This window comes from Cherax quadricarinatus, chromosome 12 (assembly GCF_038502225.1).
Source record: "Cherax quadricarinatus isolate ZL_2023a chromosome 12, ASM3850222v1, whole genome shotgun sequence".
NCBI classification, from domain to species: Eukaryota; Metazoa; Arthropoda; class Malacostraca; order Decapoda; family Parastacidae; genus Cherax; species Cherax quadricarinatus.
In genome coordinates this window covers 1,910,401-1,930,910 of record NC_091303.1, presented here as the reverse complement: position 1 = coordinate 1,930,910, position 20,510 = coordinate 1,910,401, and the positions used below count along the sequence as shown (strand labels likewise).

Sequence of the window (20,510 nt, the reverse complement as noted above, 5' to 3'; positions counted from 1 at the left end):
TTCTCCTTGTTACACTGTTTCTGCGAAGTCACATTCTTATGCTCATTCCCTCTTTTCTTCATCTTTAATACAAATCTTTCCTTAGAGTATAACACGTTGACTGTTACCTCCATCGTTTCTTATAAATTATTTAACAATTTGTGTAAAATTTAAAATTTTGCATCATCTCAGGCTAAACTTATGGGGCATCATCCCTCTTACAGTGCGCATCATCATTAATATTTTGAAGCCTATCAGATTAAGCATTCTTTAGATACTGAAAGTAAATGAATATAACTATTTATTCATTGAAATATGGAAACTGGAAATTATGCCACTTAAAAGCATAGCGCTCAGGAAACCACAACAGTGATCAAAACTTGAAGTCAGCCAGAAGAAACATTTTTCAGTTGTGACTCGGATTTCTACGATTCCATTTCTTAATTATTTTACTATACTAGCAGATTTTCTCTCATATAAAAGAAACATAATGGCTTACTATCCTGGTCATAAGATACATCAGCTATTAAATACTGAGGACCTTCAGAAAAGAGAGAGAGAGAGAGAGAGAGAGAGAGAGAGAGAGAGAATACACGTATTTTATGTTAACCCAGGCACTCCCTGACTTGATGGTCGCAAGATGGCCCGTAAGTTACTTTACGAAAATTAATTTATATATATTTTTTACCCCTTTAAAATCATCTCATCGCAGTTATTGTCATTTTAATGTCACATGGATCCTATGTCGTTTACTGTGCTAGAGAGAGAGAGAGAGAGAGAGAGAGAGAGAGAGAGAGATTCTACGAAGTACAAGCCAGGAAATAATTTTTCCAAGTAAAGGTAATCCATCTTCAGAGTAAAGAAAAGAAAAATATCTACTTTACATGACATTAACGTCAATAATTCCTAATTTGTATGACGTCAGTGAACATCGATACTCTCTGAAAGCAAATTTAATGCCCATAATTCCTTATGGAAGATATTTAACATCCATTATCTGTAATGTGCATGATGACCGTGACCTTGATACTGAGAAGCCGTTGAAATCCCAGTTAGAAAATCGACCCTCACAAAGAACACATGGAAGAATATTGGAATTAGCACAGTAGTGGTAACGACAATAACAACAAAGTCAACAAATCGTCAAAAACAGCAACACGAAAGACACAGAACAATAACGGCACAGCAGCAGCAATAGAAATACAGCGTAGCGGAGACAAACATCATCAAAATAAGCACATCAGATCGGCAAAAACAACGCAACAAACACAGCACAGGAGCGGGAGAAACAGTAGCAACAGACACAGCACAGGAACGGGAGAAACAGTAGCAACAGACACAGCACAGGAGCGGGAGAAACAGTAGCAACAGACAGCACAGGAGCGGGAGAAACAGTAGCAACAGACTCAGCACGGTAAAAATAAACACAATAGAAGAAGAAAAAAAGCAGCAACCGACACAGAGCACATTAGCAACAACAGAGACACGGCACTCTAACAGCAAAAACTGCTGCAACAGAGACATACACAGTATATAATTGTTGGTATGCAAGAAGCCATTAGCCACACTATGAAAAAATCAATCAATGTGATCTTCTTTCCTTATGCAGTATATTGCTACCATACGGAGCAATATAGTTACCGCACAGTGCTGTTATACAGGGCTACTGAATAGCGCTACCGTTCAGAGCTATTATACAGGGCTACTGTACAAAGTAACCCAAGAACAAGTGTTTATTGTGACAACAACTAGCTCTGCAAAAATGTTTATAAATTCTCAATAAAAGATGGAATTTTAAATGTCTTTTACTTAACACTGTGGATATCTAGCTATCGTTTTCCAGGTCTCTCGTCTCTATATACGAGACGTAATCATCAGTCTCTCCCTTACAGAATATTTAACTTGCACAGTCATCAGTTCTACAATAATGCAGTAATCTTGAATTTCACGATCAATATCAGCTGATAAAGAATAAACACAAGAACGAAACAAAAGAAGAATATGAACACATGTTAGTTGATATAAACATAAATGAATGAACAAATAAGAGAGACAAAAGAGGGAAAAAAGTAGCAGAAGTAGAAATGTTGGTAGCAAATCTTGGAAGAATGGAATGCATGCATATTTTGACAAATAGTTAAGCCGTCACGCTGAAATGACGGGTAAATTGTAGCGGACTTCAAATTTAGTCAAATAAGCTTGACAGATCAACCTGGAGATGTTAAGTTGGAAGAGTTCTTGAAGCAGTTAAGTTCTGCTTCCTAAAGTAATTCTTCACAGACCTAACTCAGGCAAAGTAACATAGTAGATATAGTTCTTGTTAGCAATAAATTGAAGAATGAAAGTCAAATTACCTTGGCTAGAATAATTGACGAATAACTCACACTTAAGTATGAAACTTTTGAAGACGCTTCTGTCCGTCCTGGTACATTATCAAACCACAAACGAGGAATAAAAAAGACGAGACCAGAAGACAGGTTAGGAAGAGGGAAGAAGGTGGTAGTAGTAGTAGTAGTAGTAGTAGTAGTAGTAGTAGCAGCAGTAGTAGTAGTAGTAGTAGTAGCAGTAGTAGAAGTAGTCATAGAATAATAGTAGTAATAGAAGTAGGACACAGACACGTTACCTATTTGTAATCACTTGTATTTTAAGGTTGACATAGTTTAGAGTAATAACGTACATATAACTCTGAGGTTGACGAAGCAATTAATAATCAATTTACTTAGGATTATAGTTTATAAATCTGAGTGAACAGCTCACACACAACTATGAAGTTAACAAAGCTGGCAGTAATTAACCCATACACAACTAAATTTATAAAACCGATACACAAATAACCCGCACATAAAAGAGAAGCTTACGACGACGTTTCGGTCCGACTTGGACCATTGACAGTCACACTGGTCCAAGTCGGACCGAAACGTCGTCGTAAGCTTCTCTCTTTTATGTGCGGGTTATTTGTGTATCGTTCCAGTCACGGTATTGTGCCTTTTTGTTATTTATAAAACCGAGAGTGATCAACTAACACACAACTATAAGGTTGACAAAGCTGACAGGAATTAACTCACACATTACTCTGAGGTTGACGGGTTGACTCTCTCCCTCGCCCTCCAGGTTGACAGCAGCGCAGGTGTATAGTCCAGCGGCCTCCCTCGTGATCTTCTGCAGCACCAGCGTCTGGTTCTGCAGGATGATGCCCCGAGTGACGCGGTGCTCCACGGGAGCTCCCTGAAAGAAAAAGTACTCATAGGTGAGGTGCTGCTAGGAGATCCATGGGTTAATCTTGTCCACAGAATTTGTTCAAGGATTAAAGAAAACTCGGTGCTTCACGGGTTTCGAAGAGGAAAATAGAAGTATATAGCTCTCATAGTATGGTGTTTCTGTAGGGCCTGTGGGAAACACGTGATGGAGGCTATATAATTTCCTCGGAGGTATGCTTGTGAAGAGCTCTGGTAAAACACAGTTAGGGAGAGTCAAAGGTGACGAGGTGTTCTCGTAATCTCTCTTGGGTAGGCAGAAAGTCCTAACGGTAGCAAAACAACAAAGAATTATTTAAAATCCTTCGAAAAACCCAAGGTGTACTCCATATTTCTCTGAACTAATATGCTCTGCAACTTCGGCTGTAGAGCTTCACTGGCACCACAATTATAATCTTCCTAGAAGAACACTGGTATGGTATCCTTCCTTGAGGATCACTATAGTAACCTTCCTGGGAGAAAGATAACCTTCCTGGGAGAAAGATAACCTTCCTGGAAGAAAATTGCAGTGTTAACCTTCTTAAAAGGTGTGTTGTAAAGCCTCATTGTCGTCAGGTTAAAGAAAAACACCAATACTAACACGTGGGTTCTTTCTAATACGTCCATTGTATTTTATAAAAATGACATTACAGATTCTCCTCAGCACTTACCGGTCTTGCATCCCATTCATGATTCACTGTAAAAAGAGCCCCAGGACAATTCTTTACCATTGTTTGCTTCCTTACAGAAAGGTTTGTATTATAATGTACTCGCAGGTAACTGGAGGAGGATGGAACAAAAAACAATTGTTTTTAAAAAGATTACAGTGTGTGAATCTGTTCAGAAAAACGTGGCAAGAAGTATCCATTTGAAAAGTCTTACAGGTGTTTGTGCAAAATTTCGGGACCAATAATAAAAATATAACGTATTCTTTCACACATTTCCTCGGAGTTAAAGAATTCAGTATGATTATGCTGAAAATATATTGAAGATTTACATTCTGTCGGTAGTATGAAAAGTGATGAAATTCGACCACAGAAAATGAAAAATAACTCAACCAGAACTGAATTCAGTTGTCCTGAGATATATGTTTATTTGTACGAATTTAACAATTACTGACTGACAACGCTAATTTTCTCAGTTCTCGAGAATCGTAGCCACACGATTGTAAACAACTGAAGGAACGGGTGGGGCTTCAACCGGTGGCAAGGCATTTCTAACACCGCAAGCAAGAGTTAATTTTCTTATTTGTTTCGTTTGTCTGTTATGGGCAATTTTATCTGCCAAGGTCCGACCTCTTACTGTCATGTACGTCTCGGCTGCAGGATATTCAACACCAGAAAGAAGAGTGTTGACTATAAATGTAATGTCCACCATTTGATGACATTCTTGTTCCAGCTGTCTCCAAGGACCACTAGATGACAAGAGGTGTCGACACCCGTGGGTGAAGTGTCCTATTTCTTTCAGAGGGAGAGAAAGAAAGAGAGGGAGGAAAAAGAAAGAGAGGGAAGGAGGAGAGAGGGAAAGAGGTGAAGATGGAGGTAGGTACGAAAGGACTTCCGGAGTTGTGGCTGCTGTTAAAGAAGGTAAGGGGAATGAAAAGGGCTGTAGGAATTCAAACAGCAAGGGCGAATGATCAAGGGAAGTAAGGTTAAAGAAATACAAATATTAAAAATCAAGTAAGGAGCATTTGAAAACTGATGGCTAGTTGAAAGGAAGGAATGAGGAATGAAGAAGTCGAGGTAGCAAGAATAAAAAAGAAATGCAGGCAAAAAAAGCAATGGATAAAAACAGGGGAATGAGTTATGCTAATATAGCAAAATACAATGAGAGTGTGAAGAGGGAAGTGACGAGTGAAAACAAAAACTAATTTATGATGAGATCGAAAAAAAAAGATCAAAGTGAAATTCTGGACAAAAAAGAAAAATACTCGTGGTAAACCAAGCTCACATGAAATGGATAAAAAATGCTACAAAGGAGAAATAATGCAAGAGAAGGAAAATGAGAGAGGTGGCGTGAGGAAGAAGCCAAGGAGCGTGGAAAAGCAGGAAGTGGTCAAGTGTTTGCCCTGAGGCAGACTTACGTAAACCCCAGGACCGTGATTAAACTACATTAATCAAAGTGATTCTTTTGTAGTGGTTTCTCGAGTGGTTGTCTTGACTGGTGGCTGACTCAATTACTCAACCTTCGTTGCCCTGACTGGTGGCTGACTCAATTACTCAACCTTCGTTGCCCTGACTGGTGGCTGACTCAATTACTCAACCTTCGTTGCCCTGACTGGTGGCTGACTCAATTACTCAACCTTCGTTGTCCTGACTGGTGGCTGACTCAATTACATAACCTTCGTTGTCCTGACTGGTGGCTGACTCAATTACATAACCTTCGTTGTCCTGACTGGTGGCTGACTCAATTACATAACCTTCGTTGTCCTGACTGGTGGCTGACTCAATTACTCAACCTTCGTTGTCCTGACTGGTGGCTGACTCAATTACTCAACCTTCGTTGTCCTGACTGGTGGCTGACTCAATTACATAACCTTCGTTGTCCTGACTGGTGGCTGACTCAATTACATAACCTTCGTTGTCCTGACTGGTGGCTGACTCAATTACATAACCTTCGTTGTCCTGACTGGTGACTGACTCAATTACATAACCTTCGTTGTCCTGACTGGTGGCTGACTCAATTACATAACCTTCGTTGTCCTGACTGGTGGCTGACTCAATTACATAACCTTCGTTGTCCTGACTGGTGGCTGACTCAATTACATAACCTTCGTTGTCCTGACTGGTGGCTGACTCAATTACATAACCTTCGTTGTCCTGACTGGTGGCTGACTCAATTACATAACCTTCGTTGTCCTGACTGGTGGCTGACTCAATTACATAACCTTCGTTGTCCTGACTGGTGGCTGACTCAATTACATAACCTTCGTTGTCCTGATTGGTGGCTGACTCAATTACATAACCTTCGGTTGCAGGTTAATACGCTCGGCTTTCCAGTGATATTCACCCACATTAGCTACAATCAGCTTAATCTACATTAACGGAATTATGAATGCTATTTACTGTTTTTTTGTTTCTTTAGTTGGAGGACTTTTGAAGCAAAGAAGTAAGTGTGCAAATATGAGAAAGGAGATGTAGCAATGCAAATGTCGTCTCCAATTAGGCATCGGCTTGAAAACGTTGTAAATATCGCTAAAAAAATGTGCAATAATGCTAGAAGAATCTAGGTAACGATTGCAGATTTAAGAATCTATTCAGAGCTCCATTCCAAGGAATGCAAGTCGCATATAAAATACACTCCAGTTGTAAAACGATAAAATGTTCATTTAAAATGGAAGTCGCTATTCACAAATATTATTACTATGATTTAACTATTAAAATTGCTATCCGATAGTATGCAAGAGGATATATGTATGAAAAAAGGTAGTATTTATAAGCCAAAGACGAGAACCGGCAAAATAATAAGCTGAAAAATTATTTTAGTGTGTATTGTGGATGAAGTTCAAAGAGAGAGGCAGGAATACAAAATTAGTTGAACAAGAGAGTGTACTGCAGATAACTGTGGAAGTAAAGATATAAGTTGCAGTAAAAGGATCTATTGAGACGATATTTTCATCTGTGTAGAGTTTATCGCAGCTTGATAAAGCTCTACACAGAGCGAAACTTTGTCCTTGTAAATAATTGTTCTGGAACTTTTGTCTTTGTTTCTTCTACACGTAACATTATATATAAAAATATTTCACGAATGTTATTAAGTAAGCATTTCCACCTTTTCAACAGTCTGTTCAAACACGGTAAATATATCAAACCATACAACATAAATCACGACGCCAAATTTGTTGAATTGTACAATCATAGGATACAAGCAGCAGATCAAATTTTTATTTCAGCAACGCTTTACTTCGTGAAGAGAATCAGACCATCTTTAGATAAAGCTCAGCAGAAGACAACGATGCCTCGATGAGAGTTTGCTCTGCAGTTTGTAATTTTGTCTTCGTACTTGTTGGGCATCGTTATTTGAAAGCTTGTGTTGAATTGTGTTTCACCATTTAGATAATTCCCTGACAAGGTAATTTTAGTGGGAAATTGCAAATATAAACTCGTTCTTTTCGTCTTGGGCAGAATTAGTGTCAGAGTTAGTACCACTTGTGGAATTAATGGGGTTTAAGACCTGCGTAACACATTAGGGTAAGAGCCACATTAGAATAAATGGCAAATTAGAATATACGTCGAAATTTATACTGTTGTTACCTCACTAATGACAACCTTACATGTTGCATGCTCCGCAAACAATTCGCAATAAAATATCTGTTACCTACTGAAAGTTTAGGCAACACCTGAAATTCAAGACGTCGACTGATCATTTACTTATCACCTAGATTACCAGTTCTAAAACGAACGTTTAATTAACCGTTGTAATGAGTGTCTTCTGTTCAACACTTAGATAAAAAGTAGCAACATCTGTCACCTACTGAAAATAAAACTGATGTCATCTGCTGAGCACATCAAGAACAGCAGCAATACTTGTACATAACAATAGCAATAGTTTCTGCTTTCGCATCTCAGTATGCTTAATTCCTTAAGTTCTCAATATGTGGTACAAACATCTTTTTCACTATCACTCAGAGTAGAAATGAACTCGGAAATACTGTTCTAACTAGTCACTATCAATAGAATACGAATTTTCGTTTTAATTTTCGTCTTTTTTAATCAAGAAATATTACCACATAAGAAACTAGGAAATTGTCCTGAAGATCACTCACTCTTTCTCTTTGCTTTAATTCTGATGGATGGATGGATGGATGGATGGATGGAGGGAAAGAAGGAGAGAATGACTGAGGTCGATATTGAGATATGTCTATATATGCTATGATGCTTCGTGATCCTTCTTACCAGAGCAATTGCTTATCTAGAATTACGTTAGATCTATTATCTCTGTTTCAGGTCCTGAAAGTAATATTTTAATATGAAAAAAAAAAAAAACAGAAAAACAGAAATGCTATTATCAGGTAGTGATACGATTATATTAACATTATATACTCTAGGCTTATTGACCCTCAAATATAAAACAAATGAAGATCATGTTGGTCTAGAGGTTTTCCCATTAAAGGTAATTTACCACTGTTACTCAACATGAATACAGCTTATATAATTAAGTTTATAAGTAAGCAGGAGTAAAATCTTTAGTTATCACAAGGTGAGAAGTTATGATCTCAGTTTAAATTCTAACTAAAGTCTATAAATATTTAATTACCTATCACGAATAATTTTATTTGTAAACAAAAACAGTTTCTTTTCCAGATCCCAAGTTCATTTCATACGCAGAGTGCACAATGCTTGTAATTTACTAAAGATAAAAAAAGAAATACTTCTCACCCAACACACGTAAAACAATATTCATTCAGTAGGAAGACTAGCGTCAGACTCACATTATGGTACCATAAGACGCGCTGCACGTCTGGATTGGCGTTGATGTGGCACTCGAAGTATACGTCGTCGGCTTCCTTGATGTTCTCTGGGTCCAGGTTACTTCCCATCTGTAGCGTCACCACCGGTTTGTCTGTCATGGGGAAGAAGGGAACCAAGGTGAGTGTGTATTCGCCGAGTTGTGTGTATGTGTGTGTGTATACTCGCCTATTTGAGGTGTCGGGTGTTTGAGTGTGAGTGTGTGTGTGTGTGTGTGTATGGGGAAAGGGGGTTACGTATCTCTGCTTCTCTGCCAGAGACAGGTACAAACACACACAAACATCACCAAAGTCACTACTGTCCTCCCGCCAAGACCTGCACATATCTTTTCCCTCTCAAGCTTCTTAAGATGCCACTTAATCCACTGAACTTTAGGGCAGTGAGCGTACACAAGCTTATTCAAGTAAACATAATGGCAAGTCAAATATCTTTTATGAGAGTTGTAATGACATTGTTGACGCATCATGGCTGTTGACATGAATGGAACATTCTCACTATCGGGGCTATAACACGTGAGTCGCCGTCTAGTCTCACGCTAAACAACTTTCTAGTGAACCATAAATGGTATCGGCGAGTGAATATTAGGTGTGAATAATCCTCAAGGCAAAGGTTATATACTTTTAACAGTTTTATGGGAATTTTTATCTGCTTCTGGCAAGAGTGTTTTTCTATACTTGTGACATATATTGAAGGGATTTGAGGTAACAGGTTAATAACAAAAAAGGCACAATACCGTGACTGCAACGATACACACTACAAGTCTAATGGCAAGACAGCTACTGAATAAATGACAGTGAAAATCATTCTTTTTCTGTCATTCTATCTAATGCTAGACGCCCGGTGTAACAAAAATACAAATGTATTCATAAATCTATAATATGACCAACATAGGTCTCGTGCTCAGGGTAATTAGATTAGTGAGTATATGTTGACACGGTCCCTTGAAATAAACATTCTCTTCTGACGCTTTTGATGCTGGACTGCAGCATTAAATAGTGAAATAAATACCTCTCTTCTCTTTTCCACTCTTTTAAACATAGCTGAATTACAGGCTTTGGTGTCGTTTGGTGCCTAAGAGATTTAAGCAACGTTGTTACTAAAGTCTGTGTGTACTTTGTCCTCAAAGTGCTTTGTTCAGGGTTGTTCTGCATCATGCGCTTTTAAAGCTATTTCACTGCTTTTTGTAAAGAGCTTTAACAGGTACATCATGTCTGGTGGCTTCACCGCCCTTTGCCAGTAATGAATGATTCTTCCGGAGTAAAAGCTTTCTGTGAATACAGTAACAGTAACAGCCCTTGTGTAAGGTGTATATATGTATATACATATACGCACTAGCTTCTAGCAGCTGCTGAACCACTATAGCAATGTTTTGAAAAAGCACAAGTTTACTAAATAAACTCATAAAGCATAAGTAATTCTAAGCTTTTGATTGGCCTTCGTTCAAATACCAAGGAAATTGTCAAAAGATTTCTAACTCTCTTCAAGAGAAAATTTAATAGGTTCCTCCAGGACCTTCCTGACAAGTCAGGTTGTGAGCCACGCAGCTCAGACATGAGACCTTGTCTAAGATAGGATATCGTGAGCGAAATGTTTACTGGGTGTTTAAATTAAGAGTTGTATTATGAGGAATGGAACTGCCGCTCCGGGGTAAGCATGCTAACCAATACATCACTGACTTGTACCCTAAAGTCTTTTTCGGTGAGCCAGATTGTGAAAAGCTCAAGACTGAAGTTTTCACAAATCCACTAACAAACTTGAATATCAAGTAACTTTTGTTCATACTTCCTTATATTCCTACAATTTACAACATATACGTTTAAATTTCAGAATAAAAGAAAGACTTACTTTACGTCTGATACGTGATAATAAGTTGTAGAAGATTAACAAAATTAACATTTTAATTGCAATTATATACAATAAATGCTTTCTGTTGTAAAATCCGAGGAAAACGGCCCCGCGCTAGACATTTATCAAGGACGACATCATATATGCAAATCGACACAGAAAAAGGGGTAAGTTGGCTTGCCCGACGTCAAGTGCGAGGGATATATTCGACACTGTCAACAAGGTGTCTTGGGAAATCAATGAGAAAGACCTGAGAGCGCGGCACGTTGGCCTCACGCCGTAAAGATGAGTTACTCAGGAAAAGTTTTACGGAAAATATCATCCTTTGAAAGAGCGCAGCGTAGAGAGAACAAGTCCCATCGGGATGATGCATGAGCAGAGGATGGGGAGGAGGAGTAGGAGGGAAAGGGTGGAGGGAGATGGACGGTATGTTGAAGCTGTAGAGAAAGAGGGTAGTGGAGCCTGAGAGGAAGGTGATGCAAGTGTAATGACTATAGGTGAAGCATTGTTGAGTAGGAGATGACGTACAGTAGATAGTGCAGCGTGTTCAAAACCAAAATTATTGAAAATGAAATTATGGGTGGATGCATTAGTAAGAAAGGGATTGGTGGAGTAAGATACATGAAAAGGAAATATACTAATAATATAATAATGAGGGGTGACAAAGAGCGAGTTTAGATCTCAAACTAGTAGTAAGGAAAACGCGAGAGAATATGTTAGGGGTAAAATGAGCATGTATGCTCAAATGGAGGTAAAATAAATTCTTTCCTTTTCGTAGTACTCATCCAACTGTATATTGTCCTTTCTCTTAAAGCCCTTCACTGGGATTAACCCATGCCTTCACATCTTCTGACTGTCGCTTTCCACACCATCCCTATATTAAGAGGCTCACTAGATGGACTAGATGGCTAGAGGGAGTTGCAGCTTGCAGACTTGACAACAGCCACCCCTTGTACTTCTCCACTCTGGCTTAGCACCGGCACAACGGGAACACAGAACTGAACACTTCTGAAACTGAATGCTGCAATATTACCCAACTTGGAAGGGCGCTGAAACCCTCTCACGACTTTGGACCGCCATCGCCGAGACTAGAGATATTAAGGGGAGGCTGAGGGTTAGGAGTGGGCAGAGGAAAGGGGGAGATGGTTGGAGATTCATAACACCTCCAGCGTTTGTCATCACTATTTCCAATTAAACATTTACTTCGTTGTGTAATGTTGATGTTATTTGTTAACCAAATTCTTGGAAGTAATTCGAAACGAAATAATTATACATGAACCTGATCTATGCAAATTCTTGTGAAATGTATATAAATCTGGTTAGGCAAACTAGTGCTTAAAAACAATAATAAAAAATCTCGTAAGTTTTCGTAAACCCTACGAAAATGTTCTTTACAACACGACCACAAAGTTCCCAACAAACTTGATCATATGCCGTAACAAACTCGGGTTCCAACTCCAATTAAGTCTGAGACAAAACTTGGCAAAAGCATAAAACCTTTCTGTCAACTTTAGATTGGAAGTGGGAATGTGTGTGACGTTTCCTTTACCTGTAATTAAAGAAAACTCCGCAAATTTACACTGTGAAAGTGGAGGAACTGTTATTTACTGCAAACAGATTTTTCTATATTTATCGTTAAGTATAATATGTGGATTATAAAAAAAATGACTGATATTACAGAAAATTAAAGACATTTTTGCTGAATGTGACTAAATTATACGTTTTACCACCAGATGTCGTGTCGTATTTCAATGGATGATTTGAGTTCTGGGAACACTAAATAATCTTCGTAATAGTTTAGTCATAGTTCAGAGTGCAATTTGTATATATGCTGAGGAGTATATCAGATCTCTGGACAGTGTGTTATGCACTGCAAGTGAATATCTCTCATTGTATATATGCTGAGAATTTACTTTAAATCTTTGTTTTAGGGAATAAAATATACTTGGCTTGTGGTGAACAAGTTGATTCTATCTTAATAACTCTTCATGTAGTCGATAAACTTCAAGCCCAGTGAATCAATTTATTAGTTTTGGTGTATATACCTTGAGAAGAACAGTGTATATTCACTTAGAGGGGTTTGTTTTTAAGTATTTATAAAATTAGACTTTATTCTATATTTAACACAATGGATTAAACTTCATAAACCAATTGAGTTGACAAAAGTCTAAATATGAACTGTAATATCATCACGCCTCTTGAAAGACAGTGATCGAGTGAGTGATGATGAAAGGGTTTCTTCTTTTTCTGGTCACACTGCCTCGGTGGGAAACGACCGATGTGTTAATAAAAATAATAAATCTATGTGTATAGATTTTTCTCTATGAACGGACTATCTTTGAGAGGTGATGTACAGGTGTTATGCCGCTCTGTTGACAATTACCAAGTCGATACTTTCAAAAATTAAAAAGCAAGACGTGAGGGTGTCAGCAAAAGAAAAAAAAATGCATGTACAACCAGGATGTTTATCACTGGGTATATAGTGTGTATATACCGAGACTCTTGTTCATGGGTTTATGTCTTTAATTAAGGTTCATCGACTATACGAGGGGTAATATGACTGTATGTCACCTCTATACAGCTAGTCAAGGACTTTAAATCCTCACTAAATTAATCTCTAAGTGTATATAAAATGAGATATATACACCTCTCCGAATATATACCTCTGCTTAAGTGGTATATATATATATATATATATATATATATATATATATATATATATATATATATATATATATATATATATATATATATATATATATATTGGTGTTTATATACATACTGAAATATGTATATGTTTCAGCGAATATGAAATGAATCTCAATGGAGAAATACGCTTCTCCGAGAGATGCGTATTTCTCAAAGTATATAATTCGAAAGATCTGCATAGGTCGGTGTATTTTCGATGACAGAAGTATATCTGTGGGTGTATATATCCCGAAAGAAATGACTCTCTCATTGTATGTACACTGATAGGACTTATGTGGCTAAATTAATTAAAAATTTCGTGGTACATATGTGCGGAATTGGTCGGGCTGATTTTTAACATTAAAGCTGCGTAATGAAGTTATGTCTCTATCACTGGAAATGCATATTGTAGATTCAGACGGAGGTCAAATTACTCTAATTTAGGTATTTTGTTTTGATTTTCAATTATTTCTCGCGAATGTCATAATTTCAGATATCACGAATATTGTAAACAACGTTAAGGATATAAATACTGAAGCATCACTTGTGTTAAATTGATTATGTCACATAATCACAGTCGGTGGGAGAGACAACATCTGTATGGCAAATTGAAGGCTAAACTATCGAGCAAAAATTAAATAAAAAATATTTTGAGAGAGATACGTGAACTATATTATATTTTTTTTATCCCACAAATTGTGATATTTGTTATTTTTATGTGAAAACACCTTTTACACTGTGTACAATTTGCATATACAACAGCTGATTAAAAAATATAGAATATATCATTAAATTTTAGTAATATACTTGTTATGAAGCGTTTTTTTAATGAACATATATTCACCCAGGAATAAAAAATATATGTATGTTTTTAAGATGTTTTTCAAATAATTTTTCATTTATTCTAAATTTATTCATGAACTGTACATAATTCAGGAAATTACTGGAACTCGTGAATTATGATTTCATCTCTGGAAAATTATTGGAACTCAAGAATTATGACTTCACGATTAGAAAATCAACAAAGCCGCTTTTTAATTTCTCTATTTTTTAAACATTCAAAAATTCCATAACCCGTAAATGAGAAAATGAACGACAATTAAGAACATAGGAAGCCACCATCCGTGTGCACTCGTTAGTGCGGTCACCACACTGAGTGCCTACACTAGTGTCACCCTTATTGCTGCTTTATTTAACCTTGTGTGAGGCTATTCATGTACGTATGCCTGTGTACGAAAACGCTGTGTGTGTGTGTGTGTGTGTGTGTGTGTGTGTGTGTGTGTGTGTGCGTCTGTCTGTCTGTGTGTGTTGCAGAAGCGATCGAGAGAGAGAGAGAGAGAGAGAGAGAGAGAGAGAGAGAGAGAGAGAGAGAGAGAGAGAGAGAGAGAGAGAGAGAGAGAGAGAGAGAGAGAGAGAGAGAGAGAGAGAGAGAGAGGGGGGGAGGGGGAGTAAAAATATATTACAAATATATGAGAGCACAAAAAGGCACTATACTGCACACGGAATTATTAAACACTTGGAAAAATCTACATACACTGGAAATGTACTGATATTTGTTATTTTTTTACGTATATGAAATTTATGATTTTTATAATGAATTTATAATGCAGAAAAGTATATTATGATATCCATGCTGTATATTCGTTATTTCATTATTGTGAGAAAATAAAATTCTACCTTTCTCGTCCCTAAAGAGACTTCCATTATTTTCCTAAACACTGATTACAGAATCACATTTCTTATGTCCTTTATAAATTTACATATATATTTCATGTCTTTTTTCAATATTTTCATTTTCGTTTCGTGTCTCCCTCACTTATTCATTTCGCGATTTTTTCTAGTTTATTGACTTCCATTTCTTTGCCTTCTATCGAGAATTTTTAACATTAACATTAATATGACGGAACTGTTATATTGCATTTACACACTTTTATTAATTGTACAAATTGATAATTACAGTATATTCCTCTAGGTAATTTTATTCTATTATGTCTACTAATTTCGCAGTTTTTTTGACCGTAGTTATCTGACCTTACGAAGACGTTATATGTTCTTTGAATAACTGAATAAGTTTGAGATGTCAAAAGTGAGCTTAAATCCGTGTTATGGAACATTATTCCTAACTGCTACAAATCAAGTTTGTTAATAGATATGCAAGATACTAGAGTATCTTATATTCTTCTCTCTTTTCCACTTATTTAAAAAAAAATTGAGGGTTATCTAATATGATGTAGTTCCTGTGTCTTGTTCTAGTTGTTTTGTGAATGGTATTATCTCAATATCTTTCTAGTTTTTTATAGTCTAGAAGTTTCTAGGAACGATGTTCTCACTTACACAATAACAGGTGGAGTAGTGATGAAGTACATATAAAATGCATATAAAGTACACACACACACACACACACACACACACACACACACACACACACACACACACACACACACACACACACACACACACACACACACACACACACACACATAAGAAAGGTGCACTCAGCAAGATGCCAAATCTTAAAAGATCAAGATAATAACATTGAACACTCACAGTAGATGTTTAGTTTAAGGCCGTCTTCCCTGGCTGACTGAGGGATGAGTTGGTTCTGGGCTCGACACGTCAGGTACTTGCCGCTGTCTGCCATCTCCGCACGATACTTCAGGATTGACGTGGTCACGTTGCTGTCTGGTGACGTCTGCAGGGTAAAGATCAACTTAAAGTTAGGTTAGAGAAAAGGAGAGAGAAAGAGAGAGACAGAAATGTAGTAAAGAAAAGTTAGACTGAGAAAATGAAAATAAATATATTAACTAGAAAACACTAATTATTCAAAAAAGTTGAAGCCAGAATCCACAGATAAATCCTATCTCAAGTAATGATAATAGGAAATAGAATTATCTCTCATTCTTTCTAGAGAAAGAAATATATAATAAAAATAAGAAAAAAAAATACTAATACTAGAGACTCTAGCAATGGCAGCGACTTATTACAGTGTAAAATAATATTTCCAACGCGAAGTGGAACCTTAACATCAAAAACTCATTTGCAGTTGAAAAAAAAAAAGAAAATTGCATGAAAGAGATTAATTGATTCCATTACCTTCTTCCTCTATAGTTAGGAACTCATTATTTCATGAGAGATTATTTCTTACCTTGTAAGAAAATGTTTTAAATATTCCTTTGTGTTATACAGAAAATTTATTTTATAGAGAATTTTTAGTCTTCCTTAAAAAAAATAGCATTAAAGTAGGGGTGCCTTGATGCTGGCAAATGTCCCTTGATCTGAGCAACTGAAGTTACCCTGCCATTCCCAAGATCAAATTTGATTGCTTCCGACTCACTAGGCGCTGTGTAAACCAACCATGTAAGGCTAAGTATTATGCATTAAATATGATTCAAAACAATAAAACAATGCTTTGAAATAAGACTTTCACAATATGTGCGCCCCTGATCCTACTACCTCTGAGATATTTCCATTTCACTTATCTATTCCCTCATTGCAAAGCTCTTCACCATGCACTGGTGAGAAAGGGAAAGACCTTCAGCTTCTACATTTACTTTCACAATAAAATGAAAGTAACAGTTAGATCAAACTCTACTGTGTACTGAGCTGCCAGACTTCACAAACATCCCAGCTAGATCACAAATATGCCAATTATACCACAACTGTGCTAGATAGACCATAACTGTATTTGATAGACCAGAAATATAGTTGATAGAGTTGGGGGAGTCACTGACGTAACGTACCGTCATAGCTGCGTCCTTGAGCGCAGTGGTGCCACCTTTCCACCAGCTGATGATGGCAGCTGGTCGGGAGCCCCAGGCCTGACACACCAGCTCGTACTCCGTCCCAGCACTCAGACTTCCGCTTCCACTCAGGATGCTCACGTTGACCGGCTGGACTGTGTGAGAGTGTGTGAGTGTTTGTGAGAGACTTTGAGTGTAAAACAGAGTGCGTGATAATAAGAGTGTGACTGAGAGACTTCGTGAGTTTTTAAAAGTATGTGTAAAGTATATATATATATATATATATATATATATATATATATATATATATATATATATATATATATATATATATATATATATATATATATATATATATATATATGTATATATAATATATATTTATATAAATATATATTTATATATATATATATTTATATATATATATATATTTATATATATATATATATATTTATATATATATATATTTATATATATATATATATATTTATATATATATATATTTATATATATATATATATATTTATATATATATATATTTATATATATATATATATTTATATATATATATATATATATTTATATATATATATATATATATATATATATATATATATATATTTATATATATATATATATATATATTTATATATATATATATATTTATATATATATATATATATATATTTATATATATATATATATATATATATATATATATATATATATATATATATATATATATATATATATATATATATATATATATATATATATATATATATATATATATATATATATATATATATATATATATATATATATTATATATATATATATATATATATATATATATATATATATATATATATATATATATATATATATATATATATATATATATATATATATATATTCAGTTCTAAAGACAATTCTACAAGTATGGATAAATAGACAATGGCTAGATGAATATAAATTATTATTATAATCATGGGGAAGCGCTAAACCAAATGAGTATAAATTTTTCATTGTACTTATGAATAACATATATAGTTTTCTTCGATATTTCATTTTTTTCACTCTTAGTAAAACACTACCAGTATACTTAGATCTCAGGAGAATAAAATTTCCCAATCAAAGATACATATTTATTAACAAATATATTGAATATTTAACTTTTAATATGATAAAAAAAAAGTACATTTCACCACCATCACAGTTTTGTATTATATCAGAATTGATCAATTCTGAAGTGAATTAAATATCCTCGAGTAGGCATAAATCTAAATTTTTTTGGGCTGAGTTTTTCGTAGCTTGTGTTTCAGTGCGATAATTTTAGAAAGCCTCTTTGCTTTAATTCGAAACTTTCTACATTTGTGTCAATTCCAAAACGAAGGTTCGTGACGTAACTAGGCAGTGTAGCCCCCTGGTGGATAATTTCAGAGCTATTTATTTGTATGTGTGGCGATGGGATTCTCTAGGCATGAGAACACCTCAAAAATGTAAGATATACACCTTACTTAAATACTTTTTTACATATATACTAAATATGAAATATTTACTGGATTATGAGCAAAAAATATTAACCTCTTTCTAAACCTAACACTTTCCTCCCCTTCCTCCTTCCACAGTCACTAAGGAGCCCAGGATCACCCCAGCACTGGGTCTGGGGAAGGAGAAAGGAAGGGGGAAGATGGGGGGCAAACTTGGCTCATGCTTAGCCAAGACTGACGATTAACCGCTCTAGCCCACCACCGTTCACCAACTACCAATTTCCGGGTCCACTTGGGCAAGGAAATTACCGAGAAAGGGATTCATTCATCTTGCGAGAGAGAGAGAGAGAGAGAGGTAGAGGTCAAACATATAAAGATGCTCGTATATATTAATGGATAAACAACAAAAATGCATAAAATGCATACCTATGCCACTATTAAATGTATTCGATATAAAACATTACCTCTAAAACATTCCTAGACACAACTATATTACTAAATAATATATATTATATATTACTCAGGACTAATATATATATATATATATATATATATATATATATATATATATATATATATATATACTTAACAAGTCGGCCGTCTCCCACAGAGGCAGGGTGACCCAAAAAGAAAGAAAATCCCCAAAAAGAAAATACTTTCATCATTCAACACTTTCACCTCACACATAATCACTGTTTTTGCAGAGGTGCTCAGAACACAACAGTTTAGAAGCATATACGTATAAAGATACACAACATATCCCTCCAAACTGCTAATATCCCGAAGCTCCTCCTTTTGAGTGCAGGCATTGTGCTTCCCTTTTCCAGGACTCAAGTCCGGCTACATAAAAATAACCAGTTTCCCTGAATCCCTTCACTAAATATTACCCTGCTCACACTCCAACACATCGTCAGGTCCCAAAAATCATTCGTCTCCATTCACTCCTATCGAACACGCTCATGCACGCCTGCTGAAGTCCAAGCCCCTCGCCCACAAAACCTCCCTTACTCCTTCCTTCCAACCTTTTCAAGGACGACCCCTACCCCGCTTTCCTTCCCCTACAGATTTAAATGCTCTCCATGTCATTCTACTTTGATCCATTCTCTCTAAATGACCAAACCACCTCAACAACCCCTCTTCAGCCCTCTGACTAATAATTTTATTAACTCCACACCTTCTCCTAATTTCCACACTCCGAATTTTCTGCATAATATTTACACCACACATTGCCCTTAGACAGGACATCTCCACTGCCTCCAACTGCCTCCTCTCTGTTGCATTCACAACCCAAGCTTCACACCCATATAAGAGTGTCGGTACTACTATACTTTCATACATTCCCTTCTTTGCCTCCATAGATAACGTTTTTTGTCTCCACATATACCTCAACGCACCACTAACCATTTTTACCTCATCAGTTCTATGATTAACCTCATCCTTCATAAATCCATCCGCCGACACGTCAATTCCCAAGTATCTGAAAACATTAACTTCTTCCATACTCCTCTTCCCCAATTTGATTTCCAATTTTTTTTTATCTAAATCATTTGATACCCTCATCACCTTACTTTTTTCTATGTTCACTTTCAACTTTCTACCTTTACACACACTCCCAAACTCATCCACTAACCTCTGCAATTTTTCTTTAGAATCTTCCATAAACACAGTATCATCAGCAAAAAGTAACTTTGTCAATTCCCATTTTGAATTTGATTCCCCATAATTTAATCCAACCCCTCTCCCGAATACCCTAGCATTTACTATTTTTACAACCCCATCTATAAATATATTAAACAGCCATGGTTACATTACACATCCCTGTCTAAGACCTACTTTTACCGGGAAGTAGTCTCGCTCTCTTCTACACACCCTAACCTGAGCCTCACTATCTTCATAAAAACTCTTTACAGCATTTAGTAACTTACCACCTATTCCAAATACTTGTAACATCTGCCACATTGTTCCCCTATCCACTATATCATATGCCTTTTCTAAATCCATAAATGCAATAAAAACTTCCCTACCTTTATCTAAATACTGTTCACATATATGCTTTAATGTAAA

General features: G+C 36.0%; 1 protein-coding gene across 2 annotated transcripts in view; it reads right to left on the bottom strand.

Moving 5' to 3' along the window:
* Positions 1-20,510, bottom strand: part of LOC128686650 (nephrin) — a 703,712-nt gene that overhangs the window by 34,123 nt on the left and 649,079 nt on the right. For both annotated transcript variants that reach the window (XM_070084202.1, XM_053773653.2), the window contains 4 exons: positions 16,954-17,108; positions 15,761-15,905; positions 8,644-8,774; positions 3,045-3,204 (listed from right to left, as the gene is read on the bottom strand). In XM_070084202.1, coding sequence (XP_069940303.1) covers positions 3,045-3,204; positions 8,644-8,774; positions 15,761-15,905; positions 16,954-17,108 — 591 coding nt within the window. The remainder of the gene's footprint in view (positions 1-3,044; positions 3,205-8,643; positions 8,775-15,760; positions 15,906-16,953; positions 17,109-20,510) is intronic.